The sequence below is a fragment of the Chlorocebus sabaeus genome, chromosome 21, assembly GCF_047675955.1.
Source record: "Chlorocebus sabaeus isolate Y175 chromosome 21, mChlSab1.0.hap1, whole genome shotgun sequence".
NCBI classification, from domain to species: Eukaryota; Metazoa; Chordata; class Mammalia; order Primates; family Cercopithecidae; genus Chlorocebus; species Chlorocebus sabaeus.
The window spans coordinates 89,623,190-89,635,226 of record NC_132924.1 but is presented as its reverse complement, the minus strand read 5'-3'; the positions used below and the strand labels follow the sequence as shown (position 1 = coordinate 89,635,226).

Sequence of the window (12,037 nt, the reverse complement as noted above, 5' to 3'; positions counted from 1 at the left end):
AAACAGAAAAATAGAGTTTCTCTGGGTGTAAAACTATTTGCACATAAACCTTTGTTATCATCAAGAAAAACCAATTGGAATCTTTCAAATGGCAAAAACAGTAATTGTTGAAAGCAAAAGGTCACACTAGATTAGTTTTATTGAAAAAAAAAAAAAGAAGTGATAAAAGCTTATTTCTCCCTTTCTAAAACTAATTAAAGAAGCAGATGAAAGGACTTTGCTGTTGTAAACACACTGTTCATTGAAGCGGGCTTCCATTCAATTTCATGCTGGGCTTGCTTAATTATCGTACAAAACACAATAATGAGGTTAGTAAACTTGTATAAGCGTGAACGTATGCATAAGTTGGGCTGTAGTTAAATTTTTGTTGAAAAAGTCAGAAAAATTTTGATGGAAATATATTATTACTTAGATGGAGATGACCCATGAAAGCCTATATTGCACCCAAATAAAGACTATCCTATTGCTTTATGTTTGTTCATATTTGCATTCAGATCATCTTTCAGGAAAAAAAAATTCTAAACATTTTAACAACATGTTGAAGGATAAATATTTTGCTGTTTCTAGTGACTGCAGCTATGAATAATTCAAGTCTTGAGCATTTTGCCTGTGTTATTATTTGAAGTAGAAATAACTGAAGGGACATAAAAAAGCTGCACTCTAGTCTTTATTAGTCTGCCACTCTTTTGTCACTTGTCAATCACTTAACCTTTCTGGGTCTTAGTGTTCTTTGTTTGCAACAGGCTTGCTTTAGAAAAGATGACCTGTTATTCTCTATTAAATTATATTTAGAAGCTAATATGTTCCTAAGGTGGCAGATATCTAGTTCCATTTACAAATTAGCTTAGAGAAGACCACACACAGATACAAAATTCCAAGTATTACAAGGAAGTACAGAGATACAATTGATGCATTTACTTTCACAGCTCTTATGTTTTATCTTATAATGAGCACATTTAGGTAAAATGTCCGGGGAAACGTATAACATCAGCAAGATAATGCAGCACAGGGATCCTCTTTAATGGATTTGTGTCCCACATTTGCTACGTTTTAATACATACACAAGAAAGGGTTTTTAAATGGTTCATTAAAATGCAGTCCATGGTTATTCTTATCTTTCAGTTTTATGCCAAAAAGATTTGTTTTTCAAAGCTTATATATTTGCTGGTGTTGTATAAGATACAACGGCCAAGTACAACAATTGTATTCACATAGCTATGAAGTCAATTAAGTTTGAGCTGATGATTTAAGACAGTGTTTAAAGCATTTCTTACCTTAATTTCCAGTACATTTTCATTGCCCATTGAGATCATCACTGGCTTTTCAAAAGGCTTAAACACAGGATTATGTACATAAATGAGATCAAAGTATTTGGAAAGGATCCCATCTAACATGAAAAAGGCTTTGGTTTTCAGGGGGAGTTGCAGATTCAGCTGTTGCAGGGAAGGAGTGGTACAGCAGATTATCTCTGAATTAGAGCGATGCTGACATGCCTAGAGAAAGACACAATTATCCACTGTAAACAGAATACAGCTTGGCAACATCCACAGCAACTTTATAATTCACCACTCCAATCAATTGAAAGTATAGAGTTTTTGAAAAAAATCTGTACTTAACTTATTAATGTTAGACTACACATTTCTGGAAACATGATACATGCAAAATTTCCAAACAACCCAACCTTCAAAGAAACACAGACCTCCACCTGCCCAGCATAAACCATGCTGATGTATCTGAAGCTGGCCCTCATCCCATCATTTTATTTTCCCTACGAAGACAGGACAGTCACCTGGAGGAACTGCCCCTTGTTGTGTGAGGCAGGCAGGCAGACTGGGAGCTGGGCTTTGTGGGGTTAGAAGGCTTTGGCTCCTCTCCTAGCTTTAACCCAAGCTATGGGAACAGAGGCAGGGCCCACACTAAATAACTCAGTTTCCTCATTTAGGAATTAAGATGAAAATGCTATTTACCATGTAGGATACCACATGGTAAAGTGCTTTGTAAAGTGCCAAGCACCATATGGTGAACATGATAATTAACTATGTAGTTAGGTAATCTTATTAGTGTGTTTTAAGCTATTAATTATTGAATGATAGGTTTTGTGCAAAATGCTTTCCAAGGTTGGTCTCATTTAATTCTCATGATAATCCTATCAGTGCATATTATGATTATGCACAGTTTACAAATTAAGAAACTGAGCTTTGCAAACTTATGTCATTAGATCAGGTCACACAGCTTGGAGTGGCAGAATAGCGAATATAAATCCTAGGTCATTAACTCCAAAATTCAATGTCTTCACTCCCATGCTATCTTTTTGTCCATTACACATTTTATATTGAAACCTTTTCCTATGCTCTCTATTTTATAAAGCCTCTGCTATTATTATTTCATGCCCTTTCATGTCTCGTTTCAAATCTTTCTCTTTGGAATTCTGATTTATGGAATTTTGGAAAATGTAGCTTCCTCTTGATTGTACTTAGACTAAACCAGCAACACACAGTGGTACATCTAAGGTTAACAGTTGCGTTTTTCCCCCAAGGAAAAGACAAACAAGCAACAACATCCCTTAGATTTCCTTTTCTTTGACAAGTATAGTTGGGGATAAAACAATTACTTATGCCCACAATACAAAAAGGACTCAGGATATACATAAAAAGGACAAACAGAATTTGTTATTTGCTATTCCCTTTAAAAAATAATTAAAAAAAGATCTTACATTAAAAATGTTTATCAGCAGCAGATAAAACTTTTAGAGACATAATATGGATAAAATTATATTATTGAGTTTTATATAAAATTAATATTATAATGCTAAAAGCTATTTATTCCTAATGGACATGAACAATTTTACTGTCATCACAATAATTGTTTACATAACAAGAAATCTGAGAACTACACAATAAACTGCAGGCTTCTGGGGCGTAATGCACACGTTAACAAATTAATATACATTTTGTTATGAAGATGATTGTTTTTGTTTTGAAAGGATCAGAGTTTATTGGACTTAAAGTTATGGTGGCTGGACCTATATATCTAAATCAGACCTGACCAAGAGTTTTTATTTGTTAAATAATAAATGGGTTCAATTCATCATGGTCAGCTTTAACTTCTATAAGTGGCAGGGAACATGGAAGGAATACATATCTCTTTATAAAGTAGTTTTCACAAACGACAGTAAAATAAATAGCAAATAGTAAAATAGATCCACTGCATTTTTCACTGTTGTCCGATTCTAATGCATACTTCTACTGTACTAACATGTTTGTGGCTAAAACAACAGAAGTTTATATTTCCAGAAAAATAAAAAAATAAGATGTTTATTGTCTACCATTGTTTGAATCATCCTTGGGATATGCAACTCTTATGTGTGACACCTAAAAAGTTTTTAATAAATATTTGATTACAAATGAATGACTGAAGCTAAGAGGCATTCTTCATGTCACCTTAATGCTAGTGAGGGAGAAGAAAGGAAATTTAGTTATTATTTTAATAATGTACGCTCAGCATTAATTCGATAAACCAATAATTTCTCAGATTTCTACTTTAAAAGATCTCATACCAACACCAAAGAGGGTTACTGTTATTCTTATTTGGTTAATGAAAAATTGTTATGCTTAGTTGTGGAGAACTGATGTCCTTTAAATTAATAGCAGCGGTGCTCTAACTTTGTTTGTGGCCATGTGTTGGGATTGGTTTCAAAATCCTTTGCTTCATGTGGTGACTCCCTAGAGCACAATTTCTCAGGAATATGATAAAAATCTAATAATACTCTTTAGAGGTGATGCAATGTGGCTGATTGAGAAGGCCAAGAAAAATCTTATTTGAAATGACCTTATTATTTGGTGATTTGGCTTGACATTTTTAGCCCCAAATTGGTTTTTGTAATTAAAGAACATTGTGGCTTTAGTCTTCAAGAAATATTGGATGGGGAATCTAAAAGGAAGTGCTGTAATTCAATCTATCACCTGACCAATCAAGACCTTGCTTGAGCAAGAGCACTCAGAACTTTCATTCTGAGTTTAGTACACAAGTACAACTAGATTATGGTATTTTACATTAAAGAAAAACATCAACAAAATGTATGGCATCTTTGGAAATAACGCCAACCTTTCTAAGGTCTAAACTAAAACTACTACTTTAATGTGACCTATATAAAATAAGGATAGGTGGAGAAACAGCAAACAACATTCACACTTTAGGACATAACATAAACATTTGAATGCTCTTTTCTTGTTACTTGATAACGTGCTAACAAAGGGACAAGAAGGATGGTAAGAAGAACAGGGGGCTGTAAGAAAACATATGTCTGCTGCTTAGGAAGGCAAGAATATTGCTGCAACATCAGCGACTTTTTCCAAGGATTTTATTAGAGCAAAAGGGTCCATGTTCTATGATGCATTAAAAAGGGACTAGGGAAATGCTGTGATTTCCTTTTGTACTGACTGTCTGTAAAAACACTGCCTCAGGCCAGGTGCAGTGGCTCAGGCCTGTAATCCCAGCACTTTGGGAGGCCAAGGTGGGCAGATCATTTGAGGTCAGGAGTTCGAGACCAGCCTGGCCAACATGGTGAAACCTCGTCTCTACCAAAAAATACAAAAATTAGCCAGGAATGATGGCTCGTGCCTGTAGTCCTAGCTACTTGGGAGGTTGAGGTGGAGAATCACTTGAACCTGGGAAGGGGAAGTTACCGTGAGCCGAGATCATGCCATTGCACTCCAGCCTGGATGATAGGGTGAGATACTGTCTCAGAAAAACCCTCAAAACCAACCAACCAACCAACCAACAAACATAAAAAAAACCGCTGTCTCGAATTGGTAATCTTCATTCTTGTCTAAACATTATATATGCGTGTGTGTATGGGTATGTATTTTTTCCACATGGTTAGCCCAAGACTCTAGATAATTTCAGTTGTTAAATAAAAACTACTACTTGGCTACATTGCAAGGAAATTAACTAGCAAACCTTAAAGGTGAAACTGAAATGTCCCAGGTACCATGAAAGCCACGTGGTTAAAGGCAGAGATGCAGAGCTCTGAGTAGAACCATTGCTCAAAGGACTTACCACTGTAAAGTTCCTTCCTGCTTCATGCACATTTATGACCATCCTCGGGATACTAACTGAATGCAGGTTTTTCCCAACACCTGTTATTGTGCTCCCACCACTGGCAAAGCAAAATAGAAAATTGACAATATTGAGAGGTTCTTTCCACCAAGTACCATAAGAGAGGGATTCAATTTAATCACCTGCATTGATTACAAGTCAGAGGCACAGTCAACAACAAACGGAAGTTCAAGGGTAACTATTCCTTGGAAACAACTTATTTAACTTGAAAATATTTTTTAAAATTCATATTTCATAAGCTTAAGAAATGCATTTGTATTTTATTCACCGAATTACACAAAATAAATATTTCACTTCTCTGAAAAAAATACAAAGAAAACCAAACTTAATTATTGTTGCTAGACTGATAGAGTTAACGGAAACAAGGCAGACTGAACTGGGTCCAATGAGATACCAATTCAAAGAGAGTCTGGCATAAAGAAAAGCTGTGTGTAAAGCAGGCAGGACCAAAAAAATACTCTAGAGGATGGAAGAAAAAAGGTGATTCCATTTCTTGGCACTAAGGTTAGTATAGAATTGATATGTACATAATGTAAGTGCATGTATACTCTAACGCCACAGTAAACTATTGTGCTATAATCTGTTTAAATGTAACAGAACAGGATAAAATACTTCTTGACATGAACTAGCATTGATGAGTCAAATTGTACTCAGAACCCGAAAGTAGTTTTTCTCCTGAACTGGAAAGGCAGCCTTCAAAAGAAACACAACAGCATCAAAGCCAGAGGTAAAACTACAATTCCTCTTGACTATCCTACAGCAAAATCATCCTAGTATTCATTATTTTCTTATACCCATCGGAAGCTTCCACTTACCTAATAAAAGATTTGGTTGGATGAATTTCATAGACAATGGGGTCTTCCCGGTAACTGAAGATGCTTGTCTCTCGGTTGGCTAAGTCAATTTTCAATTTAACAGCAAACTCAGTTGAAATGGTTTGGGCTGGGGTATAACATTCAAGAACACTGTTCGACACACTGAACAAAAAAAGTTAAGAAAATGAATTTTAGCTATTAGAGATACACATATTTTAGAATTACATCCATGAATCAAAAGGATATAACTCAATGGCTTGTAAGTGGGAATTTCCTGAGTGGAAGCCTTTTCTAGTGTAGGCTGTTTAATCTGACTGGATCCCAAACTTAAAGTTTGTTGTAGAGAAGCTATCCTTGACTGGAAAACATTTGGGATTTAAAAAAAAACCTTTAAAGTACTTTTGGTACTTGATTAAACTGAGCTCTTCCAACTCTAAGAAACAGAAACATAACTGCCTTCCAAACCCAGTCTTCCCCATTTCTTCCCTCCCCAGAGTGACTTAGTCTAATTACAAATCTTGATGAAAATGTTTATTTTAAATTATTGTCAATGACCAGACTCTCACAGCTTATAGTATAGCTAAGATCCTAAGCTATAACAATAAAGAGGGTGGATGGGAAGACAAAGCTGAAAAGTAGGATTGCTAAGAAAAACAAGAGAAAGGAAGAAAAATCAGCAAAAGGAATAGATGAATTTTGGAAAGAGGAAGTTTTGTCAGTAGGAGAGTAAACAAATAAACATCTTGAATTTTTTTTCTCCACACACACACAAAACCAATCTGCTTAATTTTTAAGGTACAGATATTAATTCAAATTGATAGATGCAACAAAAAATAAATTTACAACACCTTTTTAAAGTACATGTTTTTCCACCAATTGAAATGTGTCTAGAATTCCCACTGTTTAGGTAATTTCCAGTTAAAGTAAGTAAAGTGCCACCAGCCATAGGGCCATATTTTGGCGAAATACTTGTTATTATAGGATCCTGGAGGGGAGATAAAAACAAAACAAAGTAACTTGTTCAGCTTATAACTCTAAACAGATTAAGTAACAATCAAACAGGATAGAATCTTCCTTACCACATACGAGAATGTACTGTATTGTGTTGTCCCGTGGCCATTTGAAATAATTATGGACATATTGAAATGTTTATTCATGGCAGGACCAACTGTGCATTTCAATCTGGAAAAAAACCCAAAGTTTAATACATGACAAATCCAAGGCATTTTCTGGTTAGGTAGTTTTATAGGAAGTGACATTAACTCTAAATAGTGAGCTGACAGCTTTGAATAGCAAGCAGAGTTTCAAGATAAGCATTAAGGCCAAAAATTGTACAATTCCATTTCTATACTATGATAAACTTTATTTTTATTTAAAAAGAGACAGGATCTTGGTCTGTCACACAGGCTGGAGGGCAGTGGCATGGTCATAGCTCACTGCAGCCTTGAACTCCTGGGCTCAAGGGATCCTCTGGAACTCAGGAGTTGAAACTAGAGGTGCATGCCATGGCATCTGGTTAACTAAAAAAAAAGTTCTTTTTTTTGGTAGAGATGGAGTCTCACTATGTTGCCCAGGCTGGTCTTGAATTCCTGGGCTCAGGTGATCCTCCTGCCTTGGCCTGCCAAAGTGCTGGGATCACAGGCATGAGCCACTGCACCCTGCCTATACTAAACTTTATATTAACTGTACTATAGCACTTATACAGACAAACAGGAAATATTAGACCTTATCAATTGGTGAGGTGCAGACCTCACCAACTGAATAGTGCATAATAATCTAAGTTTGGATAATATTAATATTGGGGGATAATGTTTGGTCTACTTCAGATAGATAGTATCTCAGCAGCATATGAAACAATGGGCTAACTACGAATAGGCCAATCTCTTCATTGAAGTATGTCAACAGGTACATTTCTGTGGTTATACTTGTACATGCTAATTTAAATTACTTAAATGATAATGAAATTGTGATGGCATTCCATAGAATTATTTCTGAATGAATAATCATATTGTTCTGAAAAAATTTAAATACAATTTGATTTATTAAATAACTTTTTAAAGAAGAGAACGAATTCTGTTTTACTTTTACAGGTCCTGATTTATAATGCAACGATTAAGAGTTTTGGAGATTTTACAAGGGAGATTTCTAGAAAAAATTTGTTTTGCCATTCAGCTAACAAATATTACCTTCATTAGTGTTTTGGTCTTAGTAAAATGGATATATTCGGACCTTTGTGTAACCCTGAAATGAATTCAATTAGATATAAAATAACCATCTGATAGAATGGATTCTACCATAAAACTTTAAATGTTTGGGTGTTGTTCTCATGTGATAATGAATAATATCTGGATTCTCTGATGATTATGGAATTCAAAGCGTGCAGAAGGGTGCAGGTAGAATACAGTAGAATAAGCACGGGTCTTGCATCAGAAGCTGATCAGAGCTGAGTCTGAAGGCTTGTTCAGTTCTTACTCTCTGGATTACCTCTGCGAAGCCACACTTCACCTCTCTGAACTTCAGGTACCTCCTTTGTATTACCGGAATCATACTGTTCCCTCCCAGGCCCGTGGGGATGGTTCAGTGAGATATAGCCCATATATTGCAGTGCCAGTAAATATAAGCTGAATATAAATTTTAACTCCTCTAAAAAAGTCTCAAACATGTGATTCAGCTGCCTCACTACATTTCTGAGGTTTAGAAAGTGAATTTAAAAGAGAAGATCCATGCTGAGCTGTTTACTGATTTCTGTAGAAAAAGCCTTTGGAGACTCAACATTTGAAGACTCCAAGGATGGGGTGATCCTAACTAGTGCTACTCTCGCAAATCTACTCAGAAAACACCTGAAGACTTGTCACATAAATGGTTGAGAAACTCCTAATTCTGGCCTCTTGTCTTCACGTAGGCCTTGTCACCTTTCTCTCTCTTCAAATCCAATGAGTAAATGGGATTGCAAGAACAAAACAGAACAGACCCACAAGGCATGTGACAGGCCAAGACCCTTTTTAATTCAATAGATGAGCTTTTTGAGCAATTTTAAAACAAACATTCATTCAAAAACAAAACCTATTTTCCAAGCACACCCCAGCAAAGCGTTTTGAGATCCTTACGTATTCATCGTGCTCTCACTTAAAGTCAAGGTGCAGCTCTCATTTCCAAGGAGAACTCTAGTTTTCTTTAAATCAAATTTATTATTCCTCCGAAATCCAAAGTCCCAGCCACATATGGTCAGCCTTGTCCCTCCTTCAAGGGGTGCACTAGTTGGGAAAACCTACAAGGACAACATAGAACTTAAAAAAAATCCAATATATTACAATTTTTCATATATGTGGAAAACGAACAAACAAAATGTGTATCCTTAAATAGTCTGAAATTCTTTCATTTTCCCACAATTTAGTAAAAATTTAATTTTCACTAAAGGAAAAAGGGTCACAAATTTCAGAGCATCTGGAACAAACATTAAAACTACATGACATGCTAATGAAACGAGTTTTTTTCAGGAGATCCAGAGATGGGACAAAGAGCAGATGCAGCTTGGTAGGAATAAAGAGCCTTTTCGAGTCCCTCTGTTTTGTTTTCTTTTCTCTTTTCTTCTCTTTTCTCTTTTTCCTTCCTTCCTTCCTTCCTTCCTTCCTTCCTTCCTTCCTTCCTTCCTTCCTTCTCTTTCTTTCTTGCTTCCTTTCTTCTCTCTCTCTTTCCCTCCCTTCCTCCCTCCCTCCCTCCCTCCCTCCCTCCCTCCCTCCCTCCCTTCCTTCCTTCCTTCCTTCCTTCCTTCCTTCCTTCCTTCCTTCCTTCCTTCCTTCCTTCCTTCCTTCCTTCTTTTCTTTCCGGCCTTTCTTTCTTTTTTTCTTTTTTTTGAGATAGAGTCTGGCTCTGTTGTTGAAGCTGGAGTGCAGAGTTGTGATCATGGCTCACTGCAGCCTCAACCTCCTGAACTCAAGCAATCCTCCCACATTAGCCTCCTAAGTAGCTGGGATCACAGGTGTGGGCCACTATGCTTGGCTAATTTTTTTTTCTAGAGACAGGGTCTCACTATGTTGCCCAGGCTGGTCTCAAACTCCTGGGCTCAAGTGATCCTCCTGCCTTGGCCTCCCAAAGTGCTAGGATTACAAGCATGAGCCATTGGACCTGGCCCTTTTTGGGCCATTCTGAAGTGAATTCATCTTCTAGTGCTCTTTTGCACAGGAGTAGAAACACATTGGGCCCAGACTTTTACTTGCTCATAACTCTGATTGTAACTCTTCATCAGCCTTCAGACTGAGCTCTGATCAAACTCCTTCACGTGCCCTATAAGCCAAAGTCCAGCCATTGTATGCCTTGCTCTGTGCGCTGGCTGTGTGCACTACATTCTTGTTGCTACGGTATTCCCCAGCCAGAGACAAAAGTTGCATAGTAAAAATACTTCATTTGGTATCCAATGTTTGCCCAGTTGCATTCAGCAGCTAGCATAGTATGAAACACATAGATGGTTTTTTAAATATATATCTGCCATTCATTCATTCATTCATTGATTCATTATTTACTTATTTATTTTTAGAGATGGGGGTCTCACGCTTGCCCAGTCTGGAGTGCAGTGGCATAGTCCTAGCTCATTGCAGCCTCAAACTCCTGGTCTCAAGCAATCCTCCCGCCTCAGCCTCTCTAGTAGACAGGAATACAGGTGTGTGCCACCTCACCCAGCTAATTTTTCAATTTCCTGTAGAGACGGGGTCTTGTGATGCTGCCCAGGTTTCATTCATTATTTATTAATAAAGCACCTCCTACGTGCCAGGCACCAACAAATGAATACGTGAATCTACTTCTTTATACCTATTAGTTCACATTTATTAATGACTGAAGATTTTTCTTTGTTCTTTAAATATGGTCACTATTTGATGTATACCAGGCTGGTTAGTTGACACTCTCAGCCTTTTAAAAATTATATAATATTTAATACATATGTTGTTTCTTTTAGAAATAGATAAAAAACAGAACCAGAGAGGGCCCATAATCAGTATTGTAAGAATTTTTCCTAATTATCTTCATTGGCATTGTTTTACATCTCATTTTTAGTATTAAATTTTTCTCCTGATGGTTGATGTTAAGTAAATAACAGGCTCATTTTATTATTGCAGACTCATATTTGGTGTGTTATCAATGGATTTATTGATAAAACTTGGTCAGTCATGATTTAAGACAGCATTAGGCACCTATGAAGTGTGTAAGATAATTGCTCTCAGCCTAAAACTATTAAAACAAAACACATTTCCAAGTTAAAAATAAGCTTCTTCTCAGCAGCTTTGTGACAATTGAGAAAGGAAATGCTCTTTTGGGGGTGGGGACATATTGTAAATTGTGCTGTAAAGTACAATGGTGGGAAAACTAAGATAGAGGCAACTAAAGAACCAGTAAAGGTATTTGCTAAAGCTCCATTTGTGAACATCTAAAAGTGATTCTTTTACAATTAAGAAGGGCTTTTAGCCAAATTCAGACTTGCAAACATTTCCATCCTTCCTAGGTAAATAATTGCGAACGAAAGTCTTAATTTACCCTTGTTATCAAATCCCTTTAGAGTTTTAGTTTAAAGCCTTTATGATAGCCATTTTACCCATAAAAATCCATTACGTAGTTGTGCCTTTCCTGAAAATTTACCTCATCCATGTCTAGCCAAATGAGAACTACTAGAAAAATAAATCTGTTTATTATTCTTATGGTAGAAATCCAGTAGGAGAGAACAAGACATCCAACCCTCCCAGGTCTCTCTTCAGCCTGAGGCAGTCACACAGCTGCTGCCGGCTCTTCTAATGAGGAGGCTTCCCCACTGAAAACAGCTGCCCAAGGCTGATGTTGGCCTGATTCCGCTGCCTACATCCCATCTTTCTGTGTAAAAACGGAAGTCTGTCACTCTACACATATCATCACCACTTTTTAAGGCAAAGGGATTGGATGATGATTTGAGAAAAGATGCAGAGAGCTGTGCAACTGGAGCACTGGCAATAGAAAAGACACCATAAGCCCTCTGCTAGCCCCTCAGTCAGGATCCAAAAGGCTGGCTCTACTTAGCTTTTCTCTCTGGGCTGGGCATTTTCCCCTTAGCTTATGGGGTAACCTTTACCCTTCTAGGGAAA

The 12,037-nt window shown here is 36.8% G+C and overlaps 1 protein-coding gene across 1 annotated transcript in view; it reads right to left on the bottom strand.

Moving 5' to 3' along the window:
• Nucleotides 1-12,037, bottom strand: part of MET (MET proto-oncogene, receptor tyrosine kinase) — a 117,309-nt gene that overhangs the window by 30,225 nt on the left and 75,047 nt on the right. Inside the window, exons 7-12 of the mRNA XM_007982678.3 lie at nt 9,041-9,201; nt 7,013-7,115; nt 6,782-6,918; nt 5,934-6,095; nt 5,059-5,158; nt 1,275-1,493 (exon numbers count right to left, since the gene is read on the bottom strand). Of these exons, the coding sequence (XP_007980869.3) occupies nt 1,275-1,493; nt 5,059-5,158; nt 5,934-6,095; nt 6,782-6,918; nt 7,013-7,115; nt 9,041-9,201 (882 nt within the window). The remainder of the gene's footprint in view (nt 1-1,274; nt 1,494-5,058; nt 5,159-5,933; nt 6,096-6,781; nt 6,919-7,012; nt 7,116-9,040; nt 9,202-12,037) is intronic.